A 17,561-nucleotide genomic window follows, 5' to 3' on the forward strand; every position below is an offset into this window, starting at 1 on the left:
GGTTGAACCCACCGTGCGCGCCCCCGTCGGCGTAGCCCGGCGACGGCGAGCAGCCCAGGGTCCCCCCAGGCGCCCGCACGCTCCTTTTCACTTGTATCGGTGCCCCCAGGCACCCCCAGCGTGCCGGGTTCGGCTCGGGTGCGCCGACTATTATTTCGGGCCAACCCGACAAAAAACAAACTCCTGGGGGCGTGACTGGGCCGATTTTAGCCCGCCGGCGCTACATGGGGAGCCTGTTGCGGGCGCGGCTGGAGATGCTCTTGTAGCTCTTAGTGCATCCGTTGCATGGAAATCCCTACTCCTCGCATTGATATCAATTGATGGGCATCACCATAGCCCGTTGATTAGCTGTATTGATGTGAGGCTTTCTTACTTCTTGTCTTCTCTATGTTTACCCCTATCATCATACTCTATTCCATCCATATTGCTATGTCCATGGCTTGCGCTCATGTATTGCGTGAGGGTTGAAAAATCTGAAGCACGTTAAAAAGTATGGACTAATTGCTCAGCTTGTCATCAGGGTTATGCATTGTAAATAGTTTGAGTGAAGAAGATGGAGGATGACAAGCCTGTATGATTTTGTAGGGATAGCAATCTTTAGCATTGATATTTTGAAAGACATGATTGTTTGTTGGGATGCCTAAGTATTGCTGTCTTTATGTGAAATTATAGACTAGTGCTTTGAATCACTTGTGTCTTAATATTCATGCCATGATTAGATTATATGATCAAGATTATGCTAGGTAGCATTCCGCATCAAAAATTAACTTTTTATCATTTACCTACTTGAGGACGAGCAAGAATTAAGCTTAGGGATGCTGATACGTCTCCATCATATCTATATTTTTTGATTGTTCCATGCCAATATTATACAACTTTTATATACTTTTGGCAACATTTTATATTATTTTTTGGGACTAACATATTGATCCAATGCGCAGTGCTAGTTCCTGTTTGTTTCATGTTTTTTTGCTTCGCAGAATATCCATATCAAACAAATTCCAAACGCGATAAAAATTTGCGGAGAATTATTTTGGAATATATGTGATTTTTGGGAGGTGGAATCAACTCAAACGGAGGCTCACAACCTCCACTAACCACCAGGGCGCGCCTACACTCCCTGGCGCGTGGTGGTGCCTAGTGGGGACCCCTTAAGTCGGTTGGGGCTCTTTCTTCAGGCGTAAGGAAGCTTATATCCAGAAAAAATCGTGTTGAAATTTCAGCGCAATCGGAGTTACGGATCTCCTGGAATTTAAGAAACGGTGAAGGGCCAGAAAACTGGAACACGAAGCAGAACAGAACAGAAAGATAGATCCAATCTAGGAGGGTCTGTTGCCCCTCCGCTACCATGGATGCCATAGACTGAAGGGGAAACCCTCCTCCCATCTACGGGGGAGGCCAAGTAAGAAGAAGAAGGAGGGGGGTCTCTCCCCCTCTCTCCCGGTGGCGCCAGAGTGCCGCCGAGGCAAGGATCGTGGTGGCGATGTACACCAACAACCTTGCTACCATCAGCACCAACTTTCCCCACCTCTATTCAGCGGTGTAACCTCTTTATTCCCGCTGCAATTCTCTACTTAAAGATGGAGCTCAACACTATATATTATTATCCAGTGATATGTGGTTATCCTATGATGTTTGAGTAGATTTGTCTTCTCCCACGGGTTGATTCATGATGATGATTGGTTTGAGTTGTATAATTTATTTTGGTGTTGTCCTACGGTGCCCTTCGTGTCGCGCAAACGTGAGGGAACCCCGCTGTAGGGTGTCGCAATACATTCATGATTCGCTTATGGTCGGTGGCGTGAGTGACGGAAACACATACCCGAATAGGTGGCTTGGTGCGTATAGGATAAAGAGGACTTCATACTTAATGCAATGGTTTGGTCTTACCTTAATGATCTTTGGTAGTTGCAGATGCTTACTAGAGTTCCAATCATAAGTGCATATGATCCAAGTATGTAAAGTACGTTAGCTCATGCCTCTCCCTCATATAAAATTGCAATAATGATTACCAGTTTAGTTTTAGATCACCTAGGGACAAATAACTTTCTTGTGTGACAAAAGCTTTCTACTAAACTGCTAAATTTATTATCTTGCAATTTATTCATAGTTTTATTCACACAAAGTACTTCCAGTTTCATACTTGTTTAGGTAAAGCAAACGTTAAGTGTGGGTAGAGTAGTATCGGTGGTCGATAGAACTTGAGGGAATATTTGTTCAACCTTTAGCTCCTCGTTGGGTTCGACACACTTCTTTATTGAAAAATGCTACAAAAGATCCCCTATACTTGTGGGTTATAAATAATCCATGAGGTACACGAAGAAATCATCACCAAAGGTCTTTGCAGTCCTTTGTCTCTTGCCCCTACAAAGAGTTTCCTCATCATCCTCCTTAGGATTTTTCATCATGTGTTTTTTCATAATATTCAATGGGAATGGCAGCCCCAGGAGTCTCCTCGGATTCCTGTCTAGAACTGCTTTGCATATCCATCGGGGGGATGGCCCCCTAGCAAAGCCCCTCAATCCAGCTCACCCCTGGCCGACTCCCCAGCATGAGCCGGCAGGGTGCCGCAGCGCGGCCAGCCGGCTAGCGCATGCCAGCCATCCAAGAGAATTCAATCCTGGCGACAAGTAAGCATGGCTACAGTGCTCCCTCGTTTACGCCGGCCCCGGCGGGCGCGACAACGGCGCTCACCATGCCCCCGCCTGGGGCGGGCGGTGTCCTTGGGGCACGACCCTGTAGTAGGGCGGCGTTGACCGTTGCATGATGCCCGGTAAGGCGTGCCACAGTACCCAGCATACGGCAGTACCCGCACCAGGTGTCCCCGGTATGGCCCGCACCTGGCGGTCCTGTTGGCGTTCTAGGAACAGGGGTCCCCAGACTTGCCTGCCTGCGACCCACGGCGTGGCTTTGCTAGTAGGCCTGTACGGCCCATCTTCATCAACAAGGAATCAAGACCCTCGCGAGGGGCCAAGCCTCGCGAGGCGGACGACACAAGACATCCACAAGAGCGGCCTCGCCATGCCGGCTCGTGAGGGGCAGAGAGTTCAAGGTAGGGCAAATCTCGCGAGGTTCTCGTGACGTAAGACATGACGATCGAGACCACGCGGGCGCCAGCGTGTGCAACGTCCTTGTTTCCTCATTAGTGCTAAGGGGGCAAGCGCAGGCGCGGAGTACCAATGCATCAAGCAAAGGTTTCCATATTGGTGCAATGAGACCAAGACTAGAAGGACGGCAAGACGGAGGTCACCATGGAGCCCAGGACGGCGTCACCACCCAGAACCTTTGGCAGGCGTAGACCACCTTTTGTCAGGTAGCTTTTACTAGCTGTCCCCTTTCAAATTGGCCGTTGTTGGCTCCCTTCCCGCTCAATATTTGGGGAGAGGACCAGGGCCTCTATAAATAGAACTAGCCACCACCATTGGCAGGGAGAGAGATCATCAAGTTCATCCATAGCCACACAAGTGCACCAAGCACAAGAACACCTAAACCTGAGGAGGGTGTTCTTCCCCTTGTACTGTTCATCCTCAGCCCAAGAGGCAATCCACCACCACACTAGAGTAGGGCATTACACCACAACGGTGGCCCAGACCAGTATAAATCTTGTGTCCTTTGTGTTGCGAGTTCGTCGAGTTAGTTCGTGAGATTTAGGCTAAGTTAGGACGCAGATCAATAGGGGGGAGACCATCACGCGCACCCTAGTGTTCGAACCTTAAGGGTTTTGCCGGAAACCGTGATCCGACATTTGGCGCGCCAGGTAGGGGTGCGCCGAAGCTTCCCTGCCGTCACTCCGCGTCACGTCGCTCCATCGTCTCCATGGCAGACGCACGTCGCGCCGGTGCCGAGCGTCGGGCTGCCCTCGCCACCCCGTCGCTCTCCGTCGCCTGCCGCCAACGTCACCACCGGCCTGGTGGGAAACAAGCAGCAAGCATCCTCGCTGCACCCCTCGGTGCGACAGGACGGCCACACCGCCACTCCATCGCTGACTCCCACTAGTTCGTCGTCCCACACTCGTCACATTCCAACAGACGCATGGGCCGCGCTCCTCATGGCGCATGAGCTTCTGCGCTACTGCCCAGTCGACGACCTCTACGAGGACTGGCTTGACCGCATCGCCAAGCTTTTCCGCAGCGTAGGGCGCTCCCCTGCACCGTCCCACTCTCTGCCTTGCCCTCCGCCAGCCACGGGCGACGCGGCTCGTGAAGGACCTCCACCACCTCTGCCCCAAGACGGCGCCCTAGCGCCAAGACACGCGGTTCCACGGCGCGACCCACCACGTACGGCACCCGCGCGTGAAAAAAGAAGCTGTCAAGAAGTCCCTCGACCGCAAGCGAACGATCCGTCACTTCTCGCTCTGCCGCGCCCGGATCGTTTGCTGCAGCAAGGCCCCGCGCCGCTTGCCGTAGCGGTGCACGGGCGCCGAGACGAAGCTCCACCTCCAAGGCAGGCACCGGTGACCACGGCCAGCTGCTGCGCCTTCACCCCCGAGCTGCGTAGCGTCGCCTGGCCGGGCAAATTCAAGCCAGATCTGCCTCCTCGCTACGACGGCACCCCCGACCCCGCGGAGTTCCTGCAGCTCTACAAGATGAGCATCGAGGCGGCCAATGGTGACGAGAAAGTCATGGCGAACTAGTTTCCCATGGCTCTCAAGGATGGCCCCTGCTCCTGGCTCTTGAACGTGCCTCCATGCTCAATTTCCTCCTAGGACGAGATGCGTGTCCACTTCATCGCCAACTTCCAGGGAACTCGCGACCGCCCCCCGGTCGCGGGTGACCTGCGCCGCATCAGGCAACAAACAGGAAAGACCCTACAGAAGTACATCCAGCGCTTCAACAGCGCGCGGATCAAGATCCCCAAGGTGACCGACGAGGCCATCATCTCAGCGTTCTTCAACGGTGTCCGTGACGTCAAGATGAAGGAGGAGCTCCCCATCCATGAGGAGCTGTGCACAAACCTGGAGCTATTCAACATCGTGACCAAGTGTGCAAGAGTTGAGGAGGGGCACCTCTCCCTCCTCAAGCTCCCTGCTGTGGACCGAGAGGAGAAGAAGACCAAGGCCAAGGATGTGAAGCGCAAGGGAGCAGCTGTGCTCGTGGCGGAGCCAGACACCATGCGCGGCAGAGACCAGCCCGAGCCTTCCATAACCTGCATACCCACAACACCAGCGACTGTCAAGAGCTCAGGGCCATTCGAGAAGGACGCTTCGGTTGATGCTCCGAGCGCAGCGACCAGGGCTACGGCCGAGGAGGAGGACGTGGTGGCGGACACTGGGACGACCGTGGCCCACGCCAGGAGTGGCATGACCGGCCTCGTGAGGACCGCTGGCAGGATCAGCCTCGCGAGGGCGCCTGGTGGGACTAGCCTCGTGAGGCTTGTCCTCAAGGCAACACAAGCCTCCCTCCACTACCGCCACCACCGAGAAGGAATGACACCACCATCAAGACGACGGGGCTGGGGGCTTCTAGGAACCACGCGCTATCGCCTGCATCTTGGGTGGAGCTGAAGCCCCAGCCTCGCAGCGTATCTTCAAACAATTTGCCCGTGAAGTGAATGCAGTTCTCCCCAAGCTCGAGGCCACGCACACGCTCAGATGGACCAGGTGCCCCATCACGTTCATTTTGGCAGATCAGCTCAAGTGCGCGACTACTACTTGTGTCCTCCCAATGCTCTGTTCGCCAGTCATCAGCAACGTGCAAGTTACCAAGACCCTCATTGACGGCGGTGCAGGGCTCGATGTCCTGTCCGTCGACACGTTTGACAACCTCCAAGTGCCATATGACCAGCTTCAGCCTACCAAGCCTTTCTCAGGAGTGACCGACGGCTCTACTACCCCAATTGGTTAGGTATGCCTCCCCGTTACCTTCGGAGAACGCAACAAGTACCGCACCGAACTCATCGACTTCATGTCGCCCACATCCAGCTGTCATACAACGCCATCCTCGGGTATCCAGCCCTGGCCAAGTTCATGGCGGTGACCCATCACGGCTACAATGTCCTCAAGATGCCGGGAAGCGGCGGGATCATCACAGTCCCGTGCGAAGAAAGAGATGCGCTGTGCTCCCTCGACCGTGCCTTCGAAGCTGCAGCAATCGAGGACCCTGACAGTCAGGGTGAGCGCCCTCTTGAGGCGACACCTAAGAAGAAGAAGCAGCTGCATGACACAGGGCCTCAAGCAAGCGGCTCCTCGTCAGGATCGGCGTCCGTGCTTGGGGCGCCTCCCTCCATCGCATAGGGAAGCGCGCCTAGCGCCCCTCTTGGGCAGGGCTCGGGGGCTCCCTTCTGGAGTGCCTCAAACCTTGCCAGCATCACAAGGAAGTCGCTTGGGCACCACTTGGAGGCATGCTTCGCGGCACGTTTCACTCAGGAGAACACAGGGCAAGGAGTGCCCACTGTCAGGAGTTCATCACCAAGACCACTCAGGAACTGCAAGACGCAAGGCCCATGCGCGGCAGCCGCCGCTCACCAGGCGTAGCTCCCCATCCAGGCAAGGATGCTGGGCTGCGCGTCTGCGTCGATGTCCTAGGGCTCAATCGGGCCGCCTCTCAGGAGCTTCTCTGGCCTTCGCGCGTGGGCGCTGCGAGGGCCCACCTCACAGCTACGTTCGCATGCCATTTGGTCTGCCGAGTGTGGCGGCTGCCTATCAGTGCAACCTGCGGAGCATCCTAGCGGCTCCAAAGGCCAGGCACCATGTGGTGCTGGCGGAGATGAAGACAGTCCTCGGGGAACCCCCTAGACCCCTAGGGCCTCCTGAGCCTCAGGGCCCCGGTGGCTCGTGAGGGGCAACCCTCTCGCCGCACACATTCAACAACCCCAACTCTCCTTCGAGAATAGAACCAGGTGACATTTTCCCAAGTTCATTCAGCTGGGAGCGCTCGCAGGGAAGCATCATCCCCAGGCCACGTGGGTTCGTCCATGTGGCATGTATCTTTCCTTTTATGTCTTTAGCTTACCCTTTTGGGGGTGCCCCTCGGGCTGCATCATCCCCTAGCGGCTCGGTCCGGACCCAGTGGCATGCATCTTCCCTGCACTTACCTGAGCTAGGTTGCTTTCCATGCTTAATCTATCTATGACTATCGTCTACTTGACTGTCACCCACCGTGGGAGCCGAGCGTCGGCCGTCTTTCTTCAGGACTCTTCGCGTTGTTTAACCATTTCGTAGGACCAAGACAGCAAACAAGAACCAAGACCAGGCGGAACCCGCCTTGAGGTAGGGCCTTGTGAGTCCCGCGCTGGCTCACGAGTGCCCAGATACACCTCGTCTAGCCCTGTCATGCAAGCCACGTGTCAGGGCATGGCTGTACACGCCCCGGGGGCTCTCCGTAGCAGGGAGTCCCCACTCACGCACCAGAAGCAAATCGGCAATCACCACAGCGACCGGTTCCCTTCCTTGCGCTAGCTTGCAGGAACTTCATGAGGGCCACAACAGGCGGTACCATGGAATCTCTCTCTCCTCTCATGCGATTCACTTGCGCGATAAAAGGAGGGCTCCTAAGAATCGCGCCTCAGGAGCTCTTACTGGATCTCCAGCCCTCACCCCTCGTCTTGACCACGACACGCGACCTGGCATACCAGCGGCGGCTGAGCTCGCTCAAGGGCCGGGACCCGAGGACGCAGAGCATCAAGAAGAACATGGAGGGGGGGTTGGCCCGCACAGGCCAGACCTAGCCACACTACAGTGACCGGTGTGCGAGTCCGATAGGACCCGAGGAGCAGACCCCAGACAGCCAAAGATAAGTTCCCGCTCTGGATCCACCAGTCGCTTGTGGCACGAGACCCTCACTCACTTCCTTCGCACCAGTCCCTTGTGGCACGAGACCCTCCCTCACTTCCTTCGATGCCTTCCTGCGGCAACGTTTTCTTCCTTTCCCATCCTAAGATAGCTGCTTGCATGCTAAAGGGGACCTCTTGAGCATCGCGCCTCAGGATCTCTTACTGGACCCCGGGCCGCTCACCAACTGGCCTTGACCACGGCATTCGACCTGGCATACTAGCGACGGCTGAAGCCTGCCTGGGGACCGGGACCTGTCAGCGTAGAGCACCAAGTTGCCGCATGATTGGAAAGGGGAGGCTGAGCCTCGGCAGGATAAGCGCACACAAATCTTCATAACAAGGGCTATATTGACAAAAGGCATTAAAGATGCTTTACACACCCCCACAGGGTCCGTTTCTTAATTCCTTGCACAGAACAAAAGGGAAGGAATTCCTAGGGGTTCTATCTATGCACACCAGGTGTCGCCGAAGCCATCATCAACAGTGGGCCACGTGAGGCCGGCGCCAGCCCCATCCAGGTCAGTGGTGGCGGTGGCTGGACGCCGCGGCCCTACTCCGGGCTCGGCAGGATCTTGGGGGAACGTAGCTGTCGTCGCTCGTCTCCGGAGACTCCAAGAGCTCAGGATGGTCGCTGGACCACCAAGAGTCACCGTTGTCGCTGGAGGAGCTGCAGCAAAGACAGGTGGCGGGCCCCACGCCCGCCCCAGCATCGTCCTGGCGACCTCCTTCCAGGCAGCACTCCAGGCGGCGGCCTTCCTCGTCGATGACCTTGAAGAACAACACGGAAGCGCCGTCGTACTTGAAGTGGATCATGAAAGCGCCCTCCGCGTGGCAGACTCAGGCAATCTCACCCCAGCCTCGGGTCATGTAGATCTTCCTGGAGGCTACGGTTCCAATCTCCGCTCCAATGGCTGGGGTGTCGCAGTCGGCATACTGCAGCCAAAGTTTGCGAAGGCCCCTCGGCGGCATCTCGGTAGCGAAGAATGGCGGGAGGCATATCCAGGTGCTCAGGGGCATCACCGCCTACAACACGAACTCGCGCAAAGAGTATGCAACATGGACCCCTGGGCGACGACGTGCGCCTCCGCGGCACGGCGACCATGGCCCTGGCGCGGGCGGCGCCGCTCACTGCTCCTCCCTCTGGAGTCGTTACCATGGGCATACAAGGGCAGCGGTTACCCAGGAGGCGGCCTCTCATACCAGGGCCTCGACACCACCGGCCTCGCGACCATCTCGCGGCGATGAGACCTCCTTTTCTTCGGTGGGAGCAGCTCGGGCACGTTGAGGGGAGCCTTGCCTTTCTCTGCGTCTGAGAACCTCCGGATCGGTGCCATGCCTACACAAGCAACAAGTGGAGCTAGGAAGAAGAAGCAGGAGAGGCAGAGGAAAGATGGGCAACGGGGGCTCCGCCCCCTCCCATTTATACCAGGAGAAGGCCAACCAGCACCCCCCACGATCACAGGTAATGATGGTCTTCCTTACATGTCGCAGGGACTTGTCACATTGGGCGGTTGCCGAGGTAGCGTGGGGAAGCGGAGACACCCACGTCCAATCAACCACGACGCGTCGATCGAGGCCGCAGGCTATTGGGGCCTGCGGCGCTCCGCACTTGACCTTGGCTTCATCCCGAAGCCAAGCCCGAGCGCGCCTTGGGCCCGGGGGCTATTGTCGGTGTCCCCAGACTTGCCTGCCTGCGGTCCACTGCGTGGCTTTGCTAGCAGGCCTGTATGGCCCATCTTGATCAACAAGGAATCAACACCCTCACAAGGGGCCGAGCCTCGTGAGGCAGACGACACACAACCTCCTCAGGAGTGGCCTCGCCATGCCGGCTCGTGACGGGCAGAGAATTCAAGGTAGGGCAAACCTCGCGGGATTCTCGTGACATAAGTCATGACGATCGAGACCAGGCGGGCGCCAGTGAACGCAGCGTCCTTGATTCCACTTTAGTGCTAAGGGGGCAAGCGTAGGCGCGGAGTACAGAGGAATCAAGCAAAGGTTTCCATATTGGTGTAACGAGACCAAGACTAGAAGGACGGCAAGATGGAGGTCACCATGGAGCCCAGGACGGCGTCACCACCAGAACCTTTGGCACGTGAAGACCACCTTTGTCAGGATAGCTTGTAGTAGCTGTCCCCTTTCAAATTGGCCGTAGTTGGCTCCGTTCCCGCTCAATATTTGGGGAGAGGACCAGGGCCTCTATAAATAGAACTAGCCACCACCATAGGAAGGGAGATAGATCATCGAGTTCATCCACAGCCACACAAGTGCACCAAGCACATGAACACCTCAACCTGAGGAGGTTGTTCTTCCCCTTGTACTGTTCATCCTCAGCCCAAGAGGCAATCCACCATCACACTGGAGTAGGGTATTACACCATAATGGTGGCCCGAACCAGTACAAATCTTGTGTCCTTTGTGTTGTGAGCTCGTCGAGTTAGTTCGTGAGATCTAGGCTAAGTGAGGATGCGGATCGATAGGGGGGAGACCTTCACGCGCACCCCAGTGTTCAAACCTAAGGGTTTTGCCACTAAGGGTTTTGCCGGAACCCGTGATCCGATAGGTCCCGGCGACACCCGAGCCCAGCAGACCCGGCAGCACCCACTGCCGGCTCCCAGAGTTGACACCAGGGCCCTGGGCACATGTAACATTACCATTGTAACCCCAGGCGCCAGCCTATAAGACCTCCCGGTGCCCCCCCATGTAGAGGGGTTCAGCGCAGTCCTTCCTTAGAACACTCACGTGCACACACATCCATCCCACACCAGAGAAGCAGCGCATGCATTGGTCTGTCTTCCTCCCCTCGAACAGCTCTAGGAGAAAACATGTATCCACTTCATATAAACATACTCGGCAGGACTAGGGGTGTTATCTCTCTAAAGAGCCCCGAACCTGGGTACGTCTCATGTCACGCATTTGTCGTGCGAACCTTGCTTCTGGAACCCACCGGTGCCCATGTGTCTGTCCCCTCTTTTAGCCATCCGATGGCATCTGCCGTGAGATCACCACGATAGTTGGCTCCCACCGTGGGGCAGGTCACGGCACCAAGCGGCGTCACGTTTCAGACGAAGCCCTTCACCGAATCCGGCGAGCGCATCATGCATTGCTTGGTACCCGCGCTTGGTGCTTCACCGGCTCGTCCGTCGTGCCCTTTGGCGTGTTGCGTGTCTACGTCGCGCTCGCCCCCAATGAGTACCCAAGTGGGGTGCTCGACGTGGCCGACTCGCCCGTCCCCCTCGACTACAACATCTCCAGTGACGTGGTGGATGTCTGCACCCGCATGGTGGCGCTCACCACTGCCCCACTTCTTCTTCGAACACCGCCGTGAAGAAGGCCGACGCGGCCAAGGCCACAGCCACTGACGCCAGCCCGACCGATCCGCTACACGCGATGCTGCAGAATCTCAGCATCCTCGTCACCACTGACATTGATGCCACCCAGGCCAGGGATCGGCTCGACAAGGAGCATGTGCGCCTGCAGGACGAGGCCACGGTGCTTGTTGCGATGCAGCACCGGCTGGAGTCTGCCCAATGGGAGCGCGACGCCATGTACAGCTTCATGCTGGCCGCGGCCGAGCCCAGCTAGGTCGCCGAGGTGTGGACGCATGGTGGCGCCATCAACCACAAGTTAGGCGTGGTCCCGCCCATCTACGAGACCCCCGTCAAGAACAAGCGCGCCACGGAGGAGACCGCCGATGGCTTAGAGCTCCTGTAGGGCGAGGAGTTGCAGGAGTGCATGCACGAGCTTCTTGCCACTGTGAACACACAGCAGAACCACCTCAGTACTCCCATGGCATCCGGTTCGCATCGCGCCCGAGACCGTGAGCCCCGGGACACCCAGTAGGCATCTTCTCCGCGCCCCAACGAGGCCTAGTCTGGGAAAACCCAGAGAAGATGAACCCGACGTGACCACACCGTGACAGCTGGCGACGACCTGGGCAACAAGCTGGCTCCAGACGAGTGTTGCCGGCAAGATATCCCCCCGCCAACTGGCCGGCGTGCCCGCCTAGTTTCCGCTGGGCCGGATCCCCGCGACCCGGTCGCTAGCCGGCTAGTCCTACGCGACATCAACAACGACGACGCCAGCCTCCGCATCGAGTAGCTAGCTCTCTCCCTCTAGCTGGAGGAGAACGTAGTCGGCCTGGCTTGCTTCGGGCCACGCATCCGAGATGAACCCTTCACCAAGGGGTTCACGCTCCCCCAGGACACCCCAAGTACAATGGGACTACCAAGCCGGAGGATTGGCTCACCGACTACACCACCGCCATCGGCATCGTGGGCGGCAACAAGCGCCTGGCCGTGCGCTATGCCCCACTCATGCTGCAAGACTCAGCCTAGACGTGGCTAGATAGCCTGTCGGCAGACAACGTCAACTTGTGGCTCAACTTCGAGCAAGCCTTTGTGCACAACTTCACTGGCACCTACAAGAGGCTCGACCGGCCTCGCTAGCTCGCCATGTGCGTCCAACGGCCGGATGAGACTGGACGCTAGTACATCGCGCGATGGACCAAGCTCCAGAACAACTACGAGGGAGTCCATGAGGTCTAGGCCATTCAGTACTTTGTGAGTGGCTACGGAGATGGCACCCTCCTGAAGCACAAGCTCCTGCGCTCCAAGCCGACCACCATGGCCACGATCATGGCCACGGCGGACAAGTATGCCACGGCCGACACCTCCATGAAGATTCAAGTTGTGTTGGACGACGCTGGCAAGGTGTTGTCGGCGCCGCCCTCCAAGCCGGCTAACAAGAGCAGCCACAACCAGAACACCTAGCAGAACAACAAGCGCAAGGCTGAGGAGCTAGGTCCCCGCTACGACAACCGCCTCGCCACGGCACCCCGGGCTGAGCCGGCCGGCAACCGGCATCAGTGAACTGGCAAGACCGCATGGCAACCCACCATGAGTTTTGAAGAGATGCTCGATGCCCCTGCAAACAGCACAGCGGCGCAAGGCTGTCTACGCACACGCTCCGGTACTGCGCCATCACCCAAGCACATCATGAGGGGCGACATCCTTCCGCCTCCTCCTCCGGCACCGGGTGTTGGGCAGTCGCCCCTGCCGCCGCCTCCAGCCCCGACAGTCGGCGCCATGCGTGATGAAGCCTTCCCCAACACAAATGACTGCTACGTCGTCTTCACCAGCATGGGCGGCAACAAGCACAATGAGCGCCTCCTTCGGCAGGAGGTGAACACTGTTGTCCCGATTGTGCCTGAATACATGCACTAGTCGGGGTGTCCGGTCAACTGGACCCGGGAGGATCATCCGACCATCATGGCTACACCCATGTCCTCGACCCCACCATAATCGCTGAAAAGCGCACCTGCAAGTTCTCACAAGTCCTCATCAATGGCGGCAGAAGCATCAACATCCTCTACCACGACACCATGACCTAGTTCAGTATCGAGGCAAAGCAGCTAGAGCCAACTTAGACGGTTTTCCACAGCATCGTGTCGAGTCTCTCCTGCTCCCCAATCGGCCGGTCTGGCCCGACATTCTGTTCGGCACCAGTGACCACTTCCGACGCTAGCCCATCTGGTTTGAGGTGGTGGACTTGTCTAGCCCCTACCATGCATTGCTAGGCCGGCCCGCGCTGGTGAAGTTCATGGTGGTACCCCACTACGCCTCCTTGAAGATGAAGATGCCGGGTTCCAAGGGCCTCATCACTATTTCTGACAACTACAAGAAATCCCTGGAGTCTGCCCGAGCCGGTGCCAAGCTGGTAGAGTCGCTGGTAATGCCGAGGAGCGGTGCCAGCTAGACCGGATTGTGGCGCTGGCTGGCGAGCATCTGGTTGTGCCGGCTCCGGCCAAGGAGTCAGCTGGCGAGGCCTCATTCTAGCCGTCCAAGGACACCAAGAAGATCTCGCGCAACCCGACCAACCCGAACTGCAGCTAACACATGGTGGTGGGCACCCGCCTCAATAGCAAATAGCATTGCGAGCTCGTCGACTTCCTCCATGAGAATCGGGATATCTTTGCATGGTCCCCAAAGGACATGTCGAGTGTTCCGAGGAAGTAGGCTGAGCACAAACTACATGTCCAAAAGGATGCCAATCCTGTCCATCAACCCCCGTGTCGCTTTCCTGATGAGAAGAGAAGAACCATTAGTGAAGGGGTTGCCCGGCCGCTCGGCATCGGCTTCATCATGGAAGTTTTTCACCCCGTGTGGCTGGTGAATCCACTCCCCATCCTGAAGAAGAATGACACTTGGCGCATGTGTATCGACTACACCAGCCTCAACAAAGCATGCCCCGAGGATCCTTTTTCCCTGCCGCAGATAGATCAGGTGATCGATTCCATGGCCGGCTGCGAGCTCTTGTGCTTTCAAGACGCTTACTCCAGCTACCACTAGATCAAGCTGGACCCGGCTGATGCCCTAAAGACATCCTTCATCACGCCCTTTGGTGCCTGCTGCTACATCACCATGTCGTTCGGCTTGAAGAACGTCGATGCCACCTTCAAGCGCTGCATGAAAAAGTGACTGCTACAGCAACTCGGTCGCAACGCGCATGCCTACGTCGATGACATAGTGGTGAAGACCAAGCAGCACCTCACGCTCCTAGCCAACCGCAAGAAAACTTGCGCCAACCTGCGCAGGTACAAGATCAAGCTCTACCCGGAGAAGTGTTTATTCGGCGTGCCGGATGGACAGTTACTCGTCTTCCTCTTCTCAGAGCGCGGCACTGAAGCAAACCTAGAAAAAAATCAAGCCATCGAGCGCATGTGCAAGCCGACCCGGCTGCGCGATGTACAGATGTTTACAGGCTGCTTGGCCTCTATCAGCCGGTTTCTTAGCCTGGGCGAGAGGGCCTTTTCCCCTGGTTCAGATGATGAAGAAGACGTCGTCGGTCAAGTGGAATGACAGGGCGGATGAAGCTTTCCGGGATCTCAAGCGCATGCTCTCCACCCCCACTACAAAAAAAGACACATCGGCCACATTTTGGGCCGAACAAAAAAATTTGTCATGCTTATGACACTTCTATGACAATAATTGTGACAAAACCCGGTATCATCATAGATGTGGTGGGATGCTGCCTCTATGACAAAAAATCATGCCAGAAAATGGGCTTTTCGTCCTGGGTGGGCTGGAGACGCAGCTGCATGACATTCTTTGGGCCGTCCATGACGGAAAAAACATGGTAGAAGCGAGTGCGAGGAAAATATCGGGGAGTTCCCGGTTATGGTGGGTGCTCGGGGCTGAGTGATGCATGGAGGTTTACGTGTTTCTCTCGTACACGTACGCGCATGTGCGTGAGGCATTGCGCTCTAACTGAACCCGAGCGAGGCATTGGGCTCTAACTAAACCCGAGCGATTGCACTAGCTACCTTACTAAACCTTTATCGATCCCTTGCTGTTAACTAAAACCGAGTGATTCCTTTGCAACTGCTGCTAACTAAAGCCGATCGACGCTTCCTCTTGATGAATAGTGAGCGTTGTTGGGGGGTGGATGAACAGTTCCCGATGTGGGGTGGATGAATAGGACCCCGTGGTAGTAGAGGTCGTTGTCGCTAGATGAACAGGACCCCGATCGAGCTGGTTGGAGTGGATGAACATGACCCCATGGAGGGCTGGTTGAACAGTAGGTGGCGGAGGGCTGGATGAACAGTAGCCTGTGGAGGGGTAGTTGAACATGGTCCCGTGAAGAGGGCTGGTTGAACAGTAGCCCGTCGAGGAGCGATGGAGGCTGGATGAACAGGAGCTCATGCATGAACAGTCGTAGGTGGAGGCTGGAGGAGGTCGACGGTGGATGAACATTAGCCCGTGGAGACAGTCATCGGTGGAGATGAACAGTATCCTTTGGAGTCCCGTTTTGCGGTATGCCACACTCCCCCCGATGAACACGACCCCCATTTCGACCGTAGCGCTTCAACACAAGTCTGTTCCTCTGTTTTGCGGTACGCCACACCCCTCCTGATCAACAGGACCCCGTTTTGACCGTAGGAGGTCCAAGAGAAGTCTGTTTCCTCCATTTTGCAGTACGCCAGACCCCTCCCGTTTCGACCATGGCCGGTCGAACACAAGGCCGTTTCCCCTGTTCAGCGGTACGCCAGGCATTCTTTCGATCGGCTGTTTCGTTGAAGCCGGTTGGCTCCCGATGAACACGATGACGACACAGTTTCTCTATTCCGACCCAGCCATGTACACGAGCCCTGGCCATACGTATGCGCGAGTAGGCATTCGAGACCCCGCCCGTATGTACGTACATGGCTCTATTTACTTTATTGCACCCTGGCTGTACATATGTGTACACGATATTAACGAGACTGCGTGACATGCTACGTGCTCACCTCTACTTAGACACGTGTGCGTCTATATTATGAGACGTGCCCTCCTTACACGGCCACGGTTCATCGCTGCAGCCTGTAGACAGACCGGTCGTATGTACGCACACGTTCGCGACCACAATGACAACACTACGTACGCTTCGACTAGGTGGGTCCCGACTCTCAGGCACTTCCTTGCGTGTGAAGATGTAGCTGGTGGGTCCCAGCAGTAAGGGGGAACCTTTTTTCGTGAAATATGGTTGTCCTTCTGGTGGATCCCTACTGTCAGGTGGAGGGATCATTATTTCCGCATAATAAGGAGGCACTTCCTTGCTGCGGTAGTAGACCCAGCTGTCAGCCTCTCCACGTATAGTACTCTTCCGATTGAAGTCGTTCGTTGACCACATTGACCATGCCGCTCTGAGAGCACCAAGGTGGTGGACGATGGCGAGGCCTAGGAAGGGGACAACGCAGAGCTGGGAACACGCGACAGTGGGTGCCCACACAGAGAGGAGTACAAGGGGTCACTGGTTCGGCTGCGGTGTTAGGCTGCCGTCGCCGTAGGGCCTGGCCCGCAGTGGGAATAGTAGAGGGCGGTGAGGCCTCCACGACAACTCAACTGGCCATGGGAGGCAGGAGCAGGTGGCACGACCAGCCTTAGTTTGGGCGGCTGGAGCAAGAAGACCAGAGGTTGAAGAAGCACTACGGCCGTTGGATGGACATCGTACGGTCACTGGAGCTAGAATCGTTCATATTGACTAAGTTGACAAAGCCCTTCATCCGGGTCAACTTAGTAGGCCCACAACTCAGCCACCCACTATGGTGGGTCCTAGCTAGCAGGGGGGGTATTCATTTTTTTGTGCGTAATAAGGAGGCACTTCCTTGCGTTCGAAGATATAGCTGGTGGGTCTGAGCTGTCAGCGGGGGGGACATTTTTTTCCTGAAATACAGAGGCCCATCCGTTGGGTCCTAGCTGTCAGGTGGAGGAATCATTATTTTGTGCGTAATAAGGAAGCATTTCCTTGGGTGTGGCCGTGGTCCTAGCTGTCAGCCTCTCCACATATTGTCCACTTCCAATGGATGTCGTTTGTTGACCACGTTGACCATGCCGAGCCGAGTGCATCCAAGCTGGTGGACGACATCGAGGCCCCGGACAGCAACGAGCCGTAGATGGGAAGACGCGAGAGTGGAGTCGCAGACGGAGAGGTGTATGAGGGTTAACTGGTTCTGGTCCGGTGTGGTTCAGCAGTCGGTGGAGAAGAACAGGAGGTGTGGAGGGGTGGAGGGATGGCCTGATCGGCAGTGGGGTAGCACTTCACAGCAAAGCGTGCTAAGTTGAGCTGCTAGCAGCACGAGGCGAGAGCAGGTGGTCCCTTGGTGCTGGAGGAAGGAGAAGAGAGATTGAAGATGGATGCCGGTCGTTGGATGTAAATCCAACGGCTAACGATGTTAGAATCATTTGTTGACAAAGTTGACAACGACTTGCGTTGGCTTCGACCTATTGGCCCAGATTTCATCCTCCAAAAATGTGG

General features: G+C 56.5%; 1 protein-coding gene across 1 annotated transcript; it reads left to right on the forward strand.

Annotated features, from left to right (window-relative positions):
- The first annotated feature begins 13,367 nt into the window (after positions 1-13,367).
- Positions 13,368-14,626, forward strand: LOC147965092 (uncharacterized). Its single transcript, XM_087530286.1, has 3 exons — positions 13,368-13,496; positions 13,859-14,050; positions 14,255-14,626. Exons 1-3 carry the CDS (start codon positions 13,368-13,370, stop codon positions 14,624-14,626), a joined length of 693 nt encoding a protein of 230 aa, XP_087386412.1.
- Positions 14,627-17,561: the final 2,935 nt, after the last annotated feature.

Source organism: Triticum urartu, chromosome 6A, assembly GCF_056163025.1.
Source record: "Triticum urartu cultivar PI428250 chromosome 6A, HENAU_Tu73, whole genome shotgun sequence".
Classification (NCBI taxonomy): Eukaryota; Viridiplantae; Streptophyta; class Magnoliopsida; order Poales; family Poaceae; genus Triticum; species Triticum urartu.

What these genes read in the sequence shown, in the direction of transcription:
- LOC147965092 (XM_087530286.1), top strand. Translation starts at nt 13,368, where the DNA reads ATGGTGGTACCCCACTACGCCTCCTTGAAGATGAAGATGCCGGGTTCC. An exon ending in CCAAGCTGGTAGAGTCGCTG is followed by an intron (nt 13,497 to 13,858) that starts GTAATGCCGAGG and finishes CCTGATGAGAAG; the next exon opens with AGAAGAACCATTAGTGAAGG. An exon ending in CCCTGCCGCAGATAGATCAG is followed by an intron (nt 14,051 to 14,254) that starts GTGATCGATTCC and finishes TGACTGCTACAG; the next exon opens with CAACTCGGTCGCAACGCGCA.